The sequence below is a fragment of the Jaculus jaculus genome, chromosome 4 (assembly GCF_020740685.1).
Source record: "Jaculus jaculus isolate mJacJac1 chromosome 4, mJacJac1.mat.Y.cur, whole genome shotgun sequence".
Lineage (NCBI taxonomy): Eukaryota > Metazoa > Chordata > Mammalia > Rodentia > Dipodidae > Jaculus > Jaculus jaculus.
Window position 1 is genome coordinate 38,987,754 of NC_059105.1, and position 17,682 is coordinate 39,005,435.

General features: G+C 43.3%; 1 protein-coding gene across 5 annotated transcripts in view; it reads right to left on the reverse strand.

Moving 5' to 3' along the window:
- The window catches only part of Cflar (CASP8 and FADD like apoptosis regulator), a 58,939-nt gene that overhangs the window by 12,895 nt on the left and 28,362 nt on the right, over window positions 1–17,682 (reverse strand). For 4 of the 5 annotated variants that reach the window (XM_045147508.1, XM_045147510.1, XM_045147509.1 and 1 more), the window contains 6 exons: window positions 14,725–14,830; window positions 12,961–13,096; window positions 12,082–12,167; window positions 10,708–10,762; window positions 5,445–5,494; window positions 4,693–4,774 (listed from right to left, as the gene is read on the reverse strand). In XM_045147508.1, the coding sequence (XP_045003443.1) occupies window positions 4,693–4,774; window positions 5,445–5,494; window positions 10,708–10,762; window positions 12,082–12,167; window positions 12,961–13,096; window positions 14,725–14,830 (515 nt within the window). Of the gene's footprint in view, window positions 1–4,692; window positions 4,775–5,444; window positions 5,495–10,707; window positions 10,763–12,081; window positions 12,168–12,960; window positions 13,097–14,724; window positions 14,831–15,539; window positions 15,613–17,682 lie in introns of those variants that run through there. The other variant, XM_045147511.1, reaches the window with a different exon arrangement.

The following is a 17,682-nucleotide window of genomic DNA, read 5'->3' on the forward strand; positions in this document are numbered from 1 at the left end:
ACAGACTAAGCAACAGCCATGGAGCAGGAAACGGATGTATCAACACACCTCTGGCCAAAGGTGATCAGTTCTAACTCTGATTCCACCCTCTCTTCCCATCTTTCTCCCTTATCAGGTCTCTGTCCTTGTCCCCCAGATTTTGTGCTTATGATCTTCTCTGCCAAGCTCATGACTGGTAGGAGTCGTCTTCCCAGCTTTTCACCTGAAATTTGTTCCCTCTTGAGTAACTGCCTCTATTCTAGCGTGGGGGTGTGCCCCACACACCCCTGAGCCCAGCGCAGGCCTCGGGCCCTTTGTTGCCCTGGTCTCTTACTTGTCTGAGACTCAATGTACCAGGCACAGAGCCATGGCATGTTCTTACTGATTTAGTCTGTAATGAAGTTAAACAAAGAAAGCCGGGCATGGTGGCACATGCCTTTAATTCCAGCATTCCTGAGGCCGAGTTAGGAGGATTGTCACACATTTGAGAGGCCAGCTTGGAGCTACAGAATGAGTTCCAGGTCAGCTTGGGCTACACTGAGACCCTACCTCAGAGGGGGTGGGGGAAAAAAAGAAAAGAAACACGATGAGAAAATAATAACTGGCTCTTAGTTCACATACTGTGTGGGTTCTGCTCTAAGCTGTATGAACTCATTCACTCTCCCAGCTGCCCCATGAGGATCTGTTAATAGCCCGCTTTACAGTCGAGAAATGAAACCTTAAAGAGGTTAGTAAAGGCCTGGGGACATGGCTCAGTCAGTAAACAGCTGGCCACACAGCATGAGAACCTGCACTGGATCCCCAGAACCTATGTAAAAAACCCTGGGCATGGTGTCATACACCTTTAATGCCAGCACTCGGGAGGTAGAGGTAGGAGGAACGCTGTGAGTTTGAGGCCAACCTAGGACCATAGGGTGAGTTCAAGGTGAGCGTGGGATAGAATGAGACCCTACTTGGGGAAAAAAAAATATCCATGTGTGGCAGCAGACACCTGTAACCCAGCAGTGGGAAGACAGAGGCAGGAAGTTCCCTGGGGTTTGCTTGCCAGCCAGTCTTGAAAAATCAGTGAGCTCTAGGTTTAGAGAGATTCTCTACTCAAACAATTAGGTTGAGGGCTGGAGGGATGGCAGAGCAGTTAAGGTGCTTGCCTGCAAAACCAAAGGACCCAGATTTAGTTCCCTAGGATCCACATAAGCCAGATGCACAAGGTGGCACGTGTGTCTGGAGTTTGTTCGCAGCTGCTAGAGGCCCTAGCACACCCATTCTCTCTCCCTCTCTCTCTCTCTGCCACCCCTCTCAAAAAAATTAAAATAAAATATTTTTTAAAAATTAATGTTGGGTATGGTGGTGCACATCTTTAATTCCAGCACTTGGGAGGCAGAGGTAAGAGGACCACCATGAGATTGAGTCCACTCTAAGACTACATAGCAGATTCCAAGTCAGTCTGGGCTAGAATGAAATTCTACCTCAAAAATACACACACACACAGATTAGGTTGAAGGCTGCTCAATAGTTAAAGGCACTTGCTTGTAAAGCCTGACAGCCCAGGTTCAATTCCCAGGTGCCCATGTAAAGCCAGATACACAACATGGTATGTGGGTCTGGAGTTCATTTACAGTGGCAACAGGCCCTGACTTGCCCATTCTCTCTGTCTCTGTCTCTTGTAAATAAATAAATAATAAACAAATAGATAATTTGTTTTAAATAACATTTTTTAAAATTACCTGGACATGGTGGTGTATGCCTTTAATATTAGCACTCAGGAGGCAGAGGAAGGAGGATTGCTATGAGATTGAGGTCAACCTGAGGCAACACAGTGAATCCAGGTCAGCCTAGGCTACAGCAAGACCCTACCTTGAAAAAAAAACAAAACAAAATAAATAAATAAATTCAGTTGTCACTCAGTGATTGAGAGACACCCAATGTCTGGTGTTCATGTGCACACGCGTGCACACACACACACACACACACACACACATACACAGGTTTAGAACGTTGCTCTAGGCAGTCAGGATGGCTGAGTGGTCTTCAGGAAGGTTGCTCAAAGTCAAAGCTAGCATGGCAAATCCATGAGTGAAATCCATTCAATCATATTTCAGGCCCCAAATCAGACCACACTCCTATAATGTGAGAAACAGTTACGCATTCAGTCCAAGAATCCCCTAGCTGAGCAAGAGAAGGAAGCTAACTGAATTTTTCAGTTCACATTGGGTTACTCCCTTATCAATGTGTATACAAAAAGAGTCCTGTGTATTTAGAAGTTTCCTGCTGATGAATAAAACAAGACTAAACGCAACCAAGAGCAGAGGCTAATTACACAATCTCCTTTAGAACAAGAAGCTACTCACAGAGTAGATATTTCCTCTTCTTATGTAGATGACAATATCCAAAGAGGAAAGGACACTTATCTACAGCTGAAGAGACAGCATTTCTCACATCTCACCAGAAATAGGACATGTGACGGCAACTTCATATCTGAAAGCCTGAGAAATTCGGTTTCATATTTGCTAATTTGACCTTCTCTTAGACAGTTGTTTCGTAGAACTCCCCATGGTAACAGTTTAAGTGAGCCCAAATCATTGTTCTGACTCATGCTAAGAGAATGTTGAGAAGCTGGAAAACCATTAACTATAACGATCAATCCTCTCAGGGGAGAGGTGAATAATTAAATGCAAAGTTATTCCACTCATCTAGGCTCTGCTCATTCTCTTTTAATACACCACCAGTGACTCACTTTGAGTCAGACAGCCAACAACTACACCAAGCAATTCAGATCCGAATGGTGGTGACACACAGGTAAATCAACAACAAAGTGAAGGCAGCAGACCTAAGTGACATGTGGCTCAGACAAAATCCATATCCCTCTAAGTGAATACAATTCATCATGTGGGTTTTTTTTTCTTTTAGGCAAGCCCAAAAGACTGGCCTTGTTTTATTTTATGTGAGAGAGCGAGAGTGAGAGAATTGATGTGCCAGGGCCTCCAGCCACTGAAATTGAACTCCAGACATATGTGCCACCTTGTACACGCATGTGTGACCTTGCGCTTGCCTCGCTTTGAGCATCTGGCTTATATGGAATCTGGAAAAGCAAACATGGGTTCTTAGGCTTCATAGGCGAGTGCCTTAACCACTCTCTCCAGCCCATGTCTGTTTTTTGAGGCAGGATCTCACTCTAGCCCAGGCTAACCTAGAACTCATTCTGTAGTCTAAGGGGGTCCTTGAACACATGGTGATCCTCCTACCACTGTCTCCCGAGTGTTAGTATTATAGGCATGGGCCACCATGCCCAACTTATCATGTTTTTAATGTCCCCAGGAAAGCTTTCATCTTGATCTAATAATATCATAAGCTGGAATGCTATCTATTATAAATGTCGCCTGGATACCAGGACTGCTGCCTCCCATTGTATCCACAATGCAGAGGTAAACTAAGACAGCCCAACTCTCACAACTTACATCTTACATTGTATTCCACAAGTCCATTTCTTTTTCCTCCTTACATATAGCTAAGAAAATTTATTCATGTGTGGTACAGTCAGCTGGGGCCAAATGATTGGCTTTTGAACCACAAAATCAAGCACTTTCAGGCCCAGTCTCTAATCTGTGATGAGATACGCCAGATGTCGTCTCTTCCCTCATCCACCAACCACACAAAGAAAACCCTGAAGAAGACGCCAAGGCCTCAGCAGACGGGCCACTGGCTGGCCACACCGGGCAAAGCTCTCCCAGTTCAGGCCACACTAGACTATGACGCACATAAGAATCAAACGCCACAGCCTACTGTGCTTTGCTGCGGCAACTACTGTTGATCGTGCCGATGCCAACAGACCCAACTTGTTGCGCCACACTGCAGGGCAGCTAACTGGTGGCTCTGAGGCAGTTTCGGCATAACAGGGCCCCCGACTCAAGTAAAAGTGAGGCCAGTCATCTGGGTCATCTTTTCGCCTTTCCCCAGAGGAAGTCTTCCACTTTGATACAGGTCAGAAAGGTTGGTAGAATCTGGCCCTTTCTTATTTCTGCTTCCCGAAAGAAGTGCCCCTTTCCTAGGAGGGATAATCACCCCCTTCTGAGAAGGTCACACCCTTCCTGGAGGATTAACACCCCTAGGAAGATTTCCCTCTCCCAGAAAACCTGATCCCCTAGCCCAAAACCTGGCATCAAGGCTGGTTCCTTCAGCCCTCATTCAGTCTATAAAAGACCCCAATCTGGGTCTCTAGGTGGGTTTTCCCACTTTCCAGAAACCCCACTCCTGTTTGGTTGGAGCTCTGTATTCCCCTCTCTTAAGCTTTCTCTCTCCCCCTCTCTCTCTCAATCTTTTTTTTTTTTTTTTTTTTTGGTTTTTCAAGGTAGGGTCTCACTCTAGCCCAGACTGACCTGGAATTCACTACAGAGCCTCAGGGTGGCCTCGAACTCACAGCAATCCTTCTACCTCTGCCTCCCGAGTGCTGGGATTACAGGTGTGTGCCACCATGCCCAGCTAAGCTTTCTCTTAAGCTGTCTCTATAACCTCTACAATAAAATCTCTCTAAACTTGATCCTGCAGCCTGTGGGTTTCATTCATCAAGAACCCAGAAGGCCAGTGACTCAGTGGAAGCTCTGTGTGGCTGTGACTGCCTGGGACCTTGGCTCGTGAGTTACTGCCCGCTCAAGAGCAGAGGAAGGCTCCAGTGCTCTCAAAGACATCCCAAATTCCAGTATCATATCCTACACCTACCTTTGTCATTGCCAATGCAGTCAATTATCAAGCAGATTCCTAAGGGTCTGCTCTGCATCCTGTACCTCTCTTCATGTATGTGCTGGAAGGAAAGGAAAGGATTATTTATTAGAAACTCTGGATACATCTCTATTCTCCTAAGATCCCACTCATGCACCATCTCTTCCTTTGGGTTTCCTTAAACATCCCTTTGGCAGGTGAGTCACTCAACAGACACAGTCTGAAGTCATAGCACTTGACATTTCCCATTAATATCAAATTTTTCCTCTAATAGGGTAATGTGCTTAATACAAACAAGCTATTTTAGTTTTCACTTAATTTTAAAAATTGAAAATTGTATTCTCTTTGCATGTGTCTTAGTTTTGCAGAATAAAGACAATTTGCAACAGAGAAAATAGATGGACCATATGTCCACAGTAACCTAAAGTACAGTCAAGTGGCATCTTTCCAAACCAGTATAGTTGCTTCAGTCAACCCAGGAAAAATCCAAGGCATGGCTAGATTCAGTACAGAGTCATTGTCAACATATATGTTCAGCAGTCATTCAGCTGAGAGAAGAGCTGTCACTCTGAAATTACCCTGAAATCCAAATTTTTACTACCATTTTTCTCTTTGCTATATTCAAGGTCTCTGGCCAGTGAGTTCTCAGAACAACACTTGTCACTAAGACTTCTTAGAAAAAAAATTTTTTTTTTAAAAGACATCATGTTCTAGCATGCTTACAATAGCAAATCAGATCATTTCTTCTTTACCTTAGGCACAAAAGCTCCCGTTTCCTGAATGGATTTCTTCACTGGTTCTCCTAGAGGACAAGAGAAAAATCACTTACAAAGCAAAAGGAGAACTAAGTCCCTCCTCACAGCTGCCCGAGTTTCTTTATATCACTTACAACTGTTCTTTTTGCCTATTTCTTCACCTATTTCTTCTTTTCCTGGCACACTCAAACCAAATTTCCAACCTCACACTGAGGAACCCGACTAAGAAGAAAAGATGTGCCCGTCCTGTTCAAGAACTATCTACAAGAACAGCTATGTGCAAGAGAAAGAAGGCACACCCTCCCACTGGTGACCAAGTAACTGGTGAGTTTTTACCCTCATGAAGAGAATTCAATAGTCACAACTCACAATATCGAGAGCTTTCCTACCTGTGCCAAAACTGTGGACAACACTTAAAAAGAACGACCTTGAATAATGCCAGAAAGGAAAGCTTATGTGTGCTTGCTAAATACAGAACAGATGGCCAATGTTTTCATAGTCCAACTGATGCTGGGAGATGATAAAATAAAATGTCAACAGCAAGAGAGAGAACAGTAAGCCTGGAAAATTCTGGTTAACCTACAGCCAATTCTGTTTGATAGGAATGACTCAGTTAGCCTGCAGAAGTGGAGGGCCCATCAGCTTTAAATCCATATGGGGCTGCCTCACACCTTAGCATGATCTCAGAGAGGCTCTGTCACCTTAAGTCACTTCATTACATCTCTTAGGCAAGACTGTTGCAAAGTGAGAAATAATAGCTGAAGACAGGCAGAAAAACTTCTAGTATCAGGAAGGTTTGAAAGAAATGAACACATTTTGGTGTTTTGAGATAGGATCTTGCTATGTAGTTTGGGCCGACTTTGAACTCACAATCCTCCTGCCTCACCTCCCAAGTACTGGGATTATAGGTTTTGAACCAGTCTTTTAAAAGAGAAACTATGGGCTGTGGATATAGCTTAGCGGTGGAGTAGTTGCCTAGAACATATGATGCCCTGGGTTTAATCCCCGGCACCACAAACGAACAAATAAAATCTGGCAATATACTTTAAGCCAAATTCTCCTTCTAGAAGCTTTTAGGAAATAATTGAGCATGAGTACAAAAACATATGTCAAGGATCTCTACTGGATGTTTTTAATGGTCTAAGACTAGACAGAACCTAAAATCATTACCATGAAATTGGTTAAATTAATTATGATACATATAATAGAATGCTATGCAATGGTGAAAAGAATGAGATAAATTTTTATTTACTTAGCATAAAAAGAAATGCAGGATTTATTAAGTTGAAATGGAATATTAAACAACATGTACTGTGGTGGTTTGAATTAGATGTCCCCCATAAGTGCATGTGTTTTGAATGCTTGGTCCTCAGCTGGCAGCCATTTGGGAGGTGGAGTCTTGCTGAAGGAGGTGTGTTCCTGAGGTGGACTTTGGAGCATTCTAGCCAGCTCCCCCTTGCAACAGCTTGCCTTACTCTCTTGCTGCTGTTTTCCACCTGCTGCTCCAGAGAGTGATGTCCAACCTCTGCTCTAGAACCATCCTTTCTCCTGCCATCATGAAGCTTCCTCTCAAGACTGTGAGCCAAAATAAACCCTTTCCTCCCATCAGCTTGGTTGGTGTTTTGTCCCAGCAACATGAAGGTAACTGCAACATATTCTTAGGTTCCATGTAATTAAAAAATATCATGTTGGGCTGGAGAGATGGCTTAGCGGTTAAGCGCTTGCCTGTGAAGCCTAAGGACCCCGGTTCGAGGCTCGGTTCCCCAGGTCCCACGTTAGCCAGATGCACAAGGGGGCGCACATGTCTGGAGTTCGTTTGCAGAGGCTGGAAGCCTTGGCGCGCCCATTCCCTCTCTCTCCCTCTATCTGTCTTTCTCTCTGTGTCTGTCGCTCTCAAATAAATAAATTAATTAAAAAAAAATATCATGAGCATTTTTGCATATCATTTGTAGTTGGCCCTCCAAACTCTACATCTGTGGATTCAACTAGCCAAGTATCCGAAATGTTATAGGAAAAAACTGCATCAACATTGAAGATGTATGGACATTTTTCTTGTTGTTTCCTAAACAGTAAAGTATAACAATTAAAGCTGGGTACTGTGGTGCACACCTTTAATCCCAGGACTTGGGAGGCAGAGGTAGGAAGATCACCTTGAGTTTGAGGCCACCCTGAGACTACATTGTGAATTCTAGGTCAGCCTGGACTAGAATGAAGCCATACCTTGAAAAACCAAATGTACATACATACATACATACATACATACATACATACATGTATATATATGGAATTTCCATTGTATTAAGCATTAAAGTAATCTAGAGATGGTTTAAAGTATAGGAGAGGATGTGCACAGGTTATATGCAACTCTACACCACTTGTGTAAGGAGCTTGAGCATCTGCAGAATGTAATATCCACAAGGCATTCTGCAGTCATTCCCCTGAAGTTACTGAGGGACAACCGTATATACTTAAACAAGAGTCAAGGGATATAAAAATCAGACTAGTTGGGTGTGATCCTAGCACTCTGAGGGCTGAGACAGGAGGATTGTTATGAGTTCAAGACTTCCCTGGGCTGCATAGTGAGTTTGAGGCTAGTCTGAGCTACATAGCAAGACTCTATCTTAAAAACCCAAAAATATGGGCTGGAAAGATGGTTTCAGTGGTTAAAAGTGCTTGCTTATAAAGCCTAGTGGCCTGGGTTTGATTCCCCACTGCCCACATAAAGCCAGTTGCACAAAGTGGCGCGCGCGTCTGAAGTTTGTTTGCAGTGGCAGGAGGCCCTGGCGTGCCCATACTCTCTTTCACTCTTGCTTTCAAATAAATAATAAAAATATTTTTAGCTCAAAAACATAATACAAGAGAAAATATCAAATATTAACAATGTCCATTTCTGATATTTGAAATTAGGAGGAACTTTTGCTTGATAGTTTTGTGTTTAACAGCCACTGCTCATTTTAACAGAACATGGTTAAAAACACAAAATAGGCTGCAAGTGGTACTCAAGTTACTGTCCAGCCCGCTGCTCACTTGTATTACACTCAATAAACTACTCTTCCTATTAAAAAGAAACCACACAAAATAATCTACATGACATACCTATGATAGCTTAAAGATTTAGCAAGAGTTTATTACTACACTGGAGTCATTATCATTATCTTTTAGTTAAAGTCCACTTAGAAGTTCAAATCTATACTTGGTCTGATTATTTTAAACTTTGATTAGTTTAACGTGAAGTTAATTGAATGCTTTTGCTGTTATTACTAAGTAAACCAAGTGCAGGCAAAAGTCAGCAGGTGGCTCTCTAACAGATCACCAGGAGTGTTGGGTGCCTCCTGAACTCACCTGCATGATTATGTCCCTGTGACCGGGGGAGCACAATGGGAAAAACACCATTTGTTTTGAATTCCTAAGCAAACTTACATGATGTCCTGGTTTTCTTTCTTTCTTTCTTTTTTAATTTGTTAGAGAGGGAAAGAGGCAGAGAGAGAGAGAGAGAGAGAGAATAGGCACACTAGAGCCTCCAGCCGCTGCAAACCAACTCTAGACGCATGTACCACCTGGTGCACCTGGCTTACGTGAGTCCTGAGGAATCAAACCTGGGTCCTTTGGCTTTGCAGGCAAGTGCCTTAACTGCTAAGCCATCTCTCCAGCCCCTGGGTTTGTTGTTGTTGTTGTTGTTTTAAGCGGCATTCAGAATGCTAACTCTCACCACTTCACCAGTGTTTTAGGAACTAGGCTGTCGCTCCAGGAATTTGTTCTCAACAGCTTTCACAGAGGAGCAGGATGTTAGGTAGAGTGACCAGCATGAGCAGCGCCATCTGTCTCGTCCAGGCAAAATGTGTCTCATCGCCTGGCACACATGTCGCCTGGAGGCCACTCATAAGCCACAGAGAAGGCTTCCGTTGGGCCACAGCCCATTCAAAACGTACATGCTCCTCCACCACACTCAGGGTGAATTCAAGGCCCTCAGATAAGGCTGCAGCCCTCCGCAGGATAGAGGTACCTGCCTCCTGGTGTCCTGAAGCACAACCATCTACCTCACCAGTGTAGGGCCTAGTTTCCACCCTTATTCAAAGAGGCCTCAACACTGCAAAGAAATACAGAAAGAAACTTCAAAACTGATGTTAGGAGCCAGGCATAGTGTACATGGCTATAATCCTCACATTCAGGGAAAGCACTGCTTCGAGCTCAAGGCCAGCCTGGGAGATGTGGTGAGAGCCAAGCAGCAGGTCAACTAGCGCTGTACAGCAAGGCACTCTCTTTAACATAGACAAATACATATTATATTTAATATGCTTAATAAGTAAATAGATGAGATTTTAAATGATGCCATGGGCTTAAATGCTGATGTTTTAAGAGAGAGACCATGTAGGCTGAAATTACCCGGCTTTTCTTTCTTTGTAGAGGAGGGAGAATATCCAGAGAATCTATTACTTCCTTCTTCCTGCTGCTAGATATTTCAGAGCTGGTAACATAGTTTATTATCATGGTTTGAGTAATGTTTAACACGGCCTGATGATAGCTCCATCTCAGATATATGAAAGTAACATCTCTTAAAAATATGGCCAAGGAGATGCACTTGATGGAGTTAGATGGTATTCAGATTCAAATGAGTTAATTCAGTGGGTAACTAGAAGTGCCAATTAAAATAAGAAACAACCAACTCTAAAAATACATGTCCCTTCCTCCCAGCCTTCTTTTCTTCATTCACTCCTTCTTAAGACAGTCTCATTATATGCCCAGGAGCCTAAGAGCTCCTGAACTCAAGCAATCCTCCTACCCCAGCCTCTCAAGTAACTCTATGGACAAGAATGGACTGCTGTGCCTAGAAATATGTACTGTTTATCCAGTGCTGAGGATCAAAGCCAGGGCTTCCCTCCTGCTAGGCGAGCGCTCTATCTCTAGGCTATACTTCAGCCTTCTGTACTTCAGTTACTAAGCATTTGTACAGAATGGATCAAGGCCGGGCGTGGGGGCGCACACCTTTAATCCCAGCACTCAGGAGGCAGAGGTAGGAGGATCGCTGAGAGTTCGAGGCCACCCTGAGACTACATAGTTAATTCTAGGTCAGCCTGGACCAGCATGAGACCCTACCTTGATAAAACAAAAAATAAAAATAAAAAAGAATGGATCCCAAGGCCGTCCTGAAACTCCGTAGTGCATTCGAGGTCAGCCTGAGCCAGAGTGAGACCCTACCTCAAAAAAACAAGAAAAAAATAAAAAGAAAGAAAGAAAGGATTTAAGGGAAAGTAGCTCTTACTTTGCATGCCCAGGTGTTCCACAAGCCTTTGTTCTTTGCTTCGCCCGTTCTGAAGCTTCAAGTATAAAGAAGAAGGTCACGGTCCATTAGGTTTTTGTTTTTATTTTTGGATTCAACTGCATTACACTTCTTTAAATATCTCAGCAAAAAGTAAAAAAATAAAAGTATCACCTTCACAGCTACCTAAAAAAGAGCTGTAAGAATTGTTAACTCCATAAAGCCCCTGTTATGCTGCCAAAGAACAAGGCAAGTCTTCTTTTAAGAAATGAAATGCAATGGAGGTATAACTATATAGCACTAATGTATCAGAGTGCTTTATTTCAAAACAGGTCAGTAAAACCAGAGATTATTTTGTTTTTTTTTCTCAAAAAAACAGGTATTAGAATATAGTGTGTTATAGTGTTGTTCTAGTAGTTAACATTCAACTTTAACAGAAAGGCAAAGTTCAGCATGGCTAAGAGTACATGTTCTAGGCCAGACACACCTGGCCGAACACTGTTCCTGCCAATTAATACTTAATGTAACTGTGAGTCAGACAGTCACTTACTGTCCTCCAGAGCAAAGTTTTCTTATTGTGTTCAATGAATGGGTGGGAGAGCACAGTCCTTCACATCCACTTTAGCCCCAAAATTCTATTCTATTCTCCAAGAAACTATATTGCAGGAATAGTCCACATCTTGATGATATACTTTCATGAAAGAGTTTATAATTTTTTTTTGGTTTGCCGTGGTAGGGTTTCACTCTAGTCCAGGCTGACCTTAAATTCACTATGCAGTCTCAGGGTGGCCTCAAACTCACAGTGCTCTTCCTACCTCTGCCTCCCAAGTGCTGGGATTAAAGGCATGTGCCACCATGCCCAGCTAAGAGCTTATAATTTAACCACAAAATTGCACTGTGGTCTAAGTCTTCACCACAAATTCTACATAACTTTATGTGGGGGTGAGGATAAGATTATACCAGGACTCTTCTCAAGATGAAAGATTAACCAAAGAACAATTCTGACAATAGTTTGTGCCACTATAAACATAACAATCACAATAACTTTGTGTCATTTATGATCATGAACTAGAAAAAAGTCTTTTGTTTCCTCACTCAATGACAAAAGAAAAAAAATTTTTGCTGGGGTTGGAGACATTGCTCAGTGGTTAAAGGCACTTGCTTGTAAAGTCTAATGGCCCAGGTTTGATTCCTCTGTTCTCACTTAAAGCCATATGCACAAAGAGGCACATGCATCTGGAGTTCACTTGCAAGAGGCACTGGAATACCCATTCTCACTATCTTTTTCTCTCTCTCAAATAAAGATAAATATTTAAAGAAGAAAAACATTTGTTGAAATTACTAATGCATACTCAGGGAGAACTGCTGTAGACTCACCCTGGAGTTATATGAAGGGTCCTTGAGATTCAAGTTTGGGAGAGAGGCTTTTAGGGGATTCACATAGCTTGTTCCTGTTCCTTGAACTATAAAAGCAAAAGAGAGATACTAAGTTGATATTTATAAAATTGTCAAGTTAAATCCTCAGCAATGCTTTAGTTCAGCCCAATCATCACCTTTCAAAATACCTTGAACTTTCCAGGCAACTACCTACATTCAAGCTCCCAGCTCAGAAGGCTCTTCTATCAAACGTCATTCAGTGACACTCCCACTCTTGTGACTGTCATTCATTTAGAGCGTGTGAGGGCAGAGGAACGCTCTGCAGATCAGCAAGTCTCAGCCACGCCCTATTGGCTATGTCCCTATGGGTAGCAACCTGTTAACAGAATTCACACTGAGGCTGAGGCTGAGAGGTGGGTGGTGTGAGGGAGGCCAGTGTGACTCTGGTCCTCTTTACTAAAGGAGAAATTAAGTCTCCTTTTTCATGAGGAGGCTTGGTGAAGAACGACACTGTGAAAGCACACCACCCAAGAGTCGAATGGTGGTCATCAGGCCAAATATTTTGATCAGGCAGTGGGATCAAAAGGCCTGAATGTCACCCTTAGAAAATGGGATACAAACGTCCTTCAAGACCAGAATGTTAAGAGCTGCTTGACAGCATATTGCAGAGGCCTAAAGCTCTGGGGTAAACATGGGGAAAAGGAGATTTGAGGGCACAGTCAGCAGGTCTGGGATCTGAAGAACATGAAGAGATGTGGATCTCTGGTCACAGGCTAGAGGGGGCTGTGGTTCCTCGCCAACAAGCAAACCTTTGCCAGCGATCCTTCTGCGCTCGGAGTAAGTGCTTTAGACAAGTGAGAGGGCAGAAGTTCATCTTACCAGACTGCATGTACTTCTGGATTTTTGTCTTCAGGTCTATTCTGTGGATGTTCTTTAGGCATTTTTCTAATAAATTCAACTGATCTGAAGCAATCAGATTCTGTTTCTCCAGTTCAATCACCAAATCCAAGAAACTCTAAGACAGCCACAAAGGAGAAACAAATGTGAGACAAGCTGACCAGAAACTCCAGCCCTTGTGATTATAACAGCAGGGAAAGATGGCAAGACAAGTCATTCCTTCAGTGACCACACTGAAGGTGGCCCTCAGGGATCCCAGTCCAGAAACCTCTGTCCTGAACAAATCATCCTCAGAGGTGGACATAATTCCATTAGCCATCAAGTTATTCCTAGGCTTAATATAGACACATGGGCTGTTCTGTGTCACCAAGGAATGCCACGGAAGACCAAGCCTCAAAATAAACTCTGCCTCAGTTAATTTTCATACACGAGTCCAGGCCTGATGTCACACCGAACACTGTAGCTGAGGACTTCCTTAGGAAAATGGAAACATAATGGAGCTGGGGAACAGCTTTTATCTGAGAACTCCTAGCAATGAAGTTTTAAAGTTTATAAATTAGTTTAATCAATGCTGGACATTCCAACTCATTCTGATGCAGAGGTATAAATATACAGATATAAGAAGGATTAAGTCATTTTCCTATTTGTTTGAGTATAGGAAAAATGAACATTACTATGGGATGTATTTCCATTTATTTTATTACTGAAATAATATTGTTATTGTAAAAATAACAATTAAAATATATAAATGAAGCTGGGAGTGGTGGCACACACCTTTAGTCCCAGCATTTGGGAGGCACAGGTAGGAGGACTGCCATGAGTTCAAGGCCACCCTTAGGCTACATAGTGAATTCCAGGTCAGCCAAGACCCTACCTCAAAAAACAAAAAGACAAAACAAAACAGGACTGCACGCACACACACACACACTACAGGTGTTGACTGGGAAAACTTAAAATACTTCTGGATTTCATTTCACTCCTCATTTTACATTCAATGTGGGAGAATACAGTGCTCCACCATTCCTACAATCACTACGGAATATGAGAAATTCCTTAGAGACTGGCTAATGGTTTTGAAGAACTACTATTATTACTAGAAACGTAGACTTTCCTTCACTTGGCCTTAGGTTAACAGTACTTTAAGTACTGTTTAAGTATCTTTAAGTTCCACATGGAGCCGGTGGAACTTAAAGATACTTACCAATCACAATACCCCTACAGTTTTCATCCCTACCTGGTTTTTAATCCAACTCTCTAGCCATTTCCAAAATACATCAGTCGGAAGGACCTTCCTCTATGCCACCTCCACACACAGCCTCTAGAACCTAAACTGACCCTGAACTAGCTGAGGAGAAAAAAACCACAGAGGGAAAGATGGAAGAGGACCTGCCCTTCCTACCAGTCTCACTCAGTACCAGCAGCAGGAGTTCCTAGGCCTACAGGTGTCCAACAAGGCAGAGAACTGAAGTATAAGCCAGGCCCGAGAAGTTTATAGAAATTAGAACCAAATATAAACATGAGGAAAATATAGCCAAGGCCACATCAGAAGACAGCTTCGCCCTATTTTGCTCTGATGTCAGAAGCTAATTGTCTAGGTATCAACATTATGGAAAAACTACCTCAGATGTCTGATTCCCACTCACACGACATCAGACTGCCTGCTTCTCTGTGTCTCTCTGTGCCATAAGGAGCAGGTCCTCACTTCTGATAGCTCTTGGGAATAAGGACCAAGAAAAGAAAACTTACCTTATCCTTGGCTGCCTTGCCTCGGCCTATGTAATCCCTTGTGAGGAAAAGTAATGAGGATACATCAGACTTATCCAAATTCTCACCAATCTCCATCATTAGCACCCTGTAAATGAGATAAATTTCTTTAGTAAACTCAGAATCCTAACGATAACGCCGAGGGCCCATGCCTTTCCTATGCCAACAACAAGTCAAAAGACAAGACTGATGGTGCACGCCTTTAATCCCAGCACTCAGGAGGCAGAGGTAGGAGAATCACTGTGAGTTCAAGACCACTCTGAGACTACATAGAGTATTCCAGGTTGGCCTGGGCTACAGGAAGACTCTACCTCGAAAAAGAAAAAAGACAAGACTGTAATCCTAGCCCTTGGGAGGTGGAAACAAGAGGATCAGAAGTTCAAGGTCATCCTCAACTACATAGAAAGTTGAAGATGATCCTCATCTACAGGATACTATGGGCAATGGAGTTTCAAAGGGGAAAGTGGAGGAAGGAAGGGCAATACCATGGGATATTGTTTATAATCATGGAAGTTGTTAATAAAAACAATTAAAAAGAAAAAATTTTAAAAACTAAAAGAAAAAAAATCATCCTCATCTACATAGAAAGTTCAAGGCCAGACTAGCTTCTATGATACCTTGTCAGATAGGAAGGGAGGGAGGGAGAGAGGAAGAAAGGAAGGGAAGGAGGGAGGGATGGAGGGAGGGAGGGGAGAGGGATAAAGTAAGACTAGATCTAGTTGATATCTTCTCCCCATAAAACAGGAAGCTGACATCACCCCCAGGAAGAGATCATAAACTCAAAAAGGAAACTCAACCTTTCCTGTTAATTTGTTTCTTTGTCTCCAACAAGATCTTGCTATGTAGCTCCGACACTCACTACACAGACCAGTCTGGCCTCGGACTTGAATTGATCCTCCTTCCTCTGACTCTCGTGTGCCAGAATCACAGGTATGCACCACTATGCCAGCCTTTGCTTTCAACGGGGCACAGTACCTCCCTTCCCAAACAACAGTTCTGGAAACAACTCAGAGAATAGAGACTTCCCTGATCAATCCCCCCTTTCCCCTGAAGTAACAGTGAGATGAGATGAGAAGCCAAATGACTCATGCGAAAGATGGAATTCAAAGAGGCCCCGTCCTCTCTGCTTGACCAGCTCCCGGGTATGCTGAGCCAGAAACCATACTCTGAGTCTCAAGATTCCAAAGCAAAGAAGCACCTGAGATATCCTGGCTCCTGTTTGAATCCAGATCCTTGCATCACAAGGATTCTGAGCACTGAGGTCTTGGTCTAAAAAGCCCCAGCATATTAAGTCACCTCGGCTCCAGCTGCCCCTACATTTATCAGCTTCTGGGACACCTTGTGGTTGCCATTGTTACCATGACATTGTCAGCACCATGTAAAAGGCCATTTCTCCAGGTAGACTCTTACCTAGATTCTTACGGACAGGGGAGTTCTCATTCATTTTGCCCTAAGCCACTTGGCAAGTGCTGATGCACAATGAAGCCTGCTGAGCAGATGGATAAATGAATTTTAGCATTGTACCTCAACTGCCAGCCTCTTGGAGAGGGCCTGAAACTCCATCCTCACTCACCATAGCAAAGGAGTAGGGATGGAGAGGGCACCATGACCTCATCTCTGATATCTAGTCAGTGCCCCCTAAATGTGAGGTCACTGACATTATATGATTGGTGGGTAGGTGAAGATGAGCAAAAATAATAATGTGGGCGAGGAGATAGCTCGATGGGTTAACTGCATGCCTTGCAAGCCCAAGGACCTAAGTTTGATCCCCAAAAGTCCTGTAAAAATACTGGGCATGGTGGCATCACTGGGGACACACAGATCAACAGATCTCTGGAGCTCATTGGCCAGCCAGTATAGCTTCATTAGGTGAGTTTCAGGCCAATGACAGCCCTGTCTCAAAAACAGGTGGACAATACTCCTGAGGGTCATACCCAAGACTGTCTTTTGGTCTCCAGATATGCACGTGAGCATGTGCACACACACACACACACACACACACAAGCAAAAACAAAATAATAATCCCTTGCATACCTCAGCATGCTTCACAGTTTTTAAAAATACTTCAGGGGCTGGGGAGATGGCTTAGGCATTTATTTGCCTGCAAGGCCTAATGACCCAGGTTCGACTCCCCAGTGCTCATGTAAAGCCAGATGCACAAAGTGGTACAAACATCTGGAGTTTTATTATAGTGAGTAGGGGCCCTGGTACACCCATCCCCATTCATCCCCCGCCCCCATTTCTCTCTGCTTGCAAATAAATAAATAAAAATATGTGAAAATACTTTACCCGGTAAATTATTTCAAGACGCTCACAACCTTATGCAGTTGGGTGATTGTTTTTTGTGGTGTTGGGATTGAACCTAGGGCCTTGAACAGCCTAAGCAAACTTCCTGCCATACCCAGACCCAGCCCTTATTTTCCTTCTTTAAAAAATTTTTGATACAGCCAGGCGTAGTGGCACGCACCTTTAATCCCAGCACTCGGAAGGCAGAGGTAGGAGGATCATTGTGAGTTCAAGGCCACCCTGAGACTACATAGTGAATTCCAGGTCAGCCTGGGCTAGAGTGAAACCCTACCTTGAAAAACAAAACAAAACAAAATAATAATAATAATTTTGATACAGGATCTAAGTTACTCAAGCTATTCTTGAGCTCAATCTGTAGCCTAGGCCAGCCTGGAATGTACAATCCTGCCTCACCTGCTTAAATAGCTGAGGTTACAGGTTTGTGCCACTAGGTCCAGCTACTTGGGTGATATTTTTCTTCACTTTATAAGAAGAAAACAAAGAGCCGAATGTGGTGGCATACGCCTTTATTCCCAGAACTTGGGGGGCAGAGGTAGGAGGATCCCCATGAGTTCGAAGCTGCCCTGAGTCTGCATAGTGAATTCCAGGTCAGCCTGAGTTAGAGTGATACCCTACTTTGAAAAAGAAGAAGAA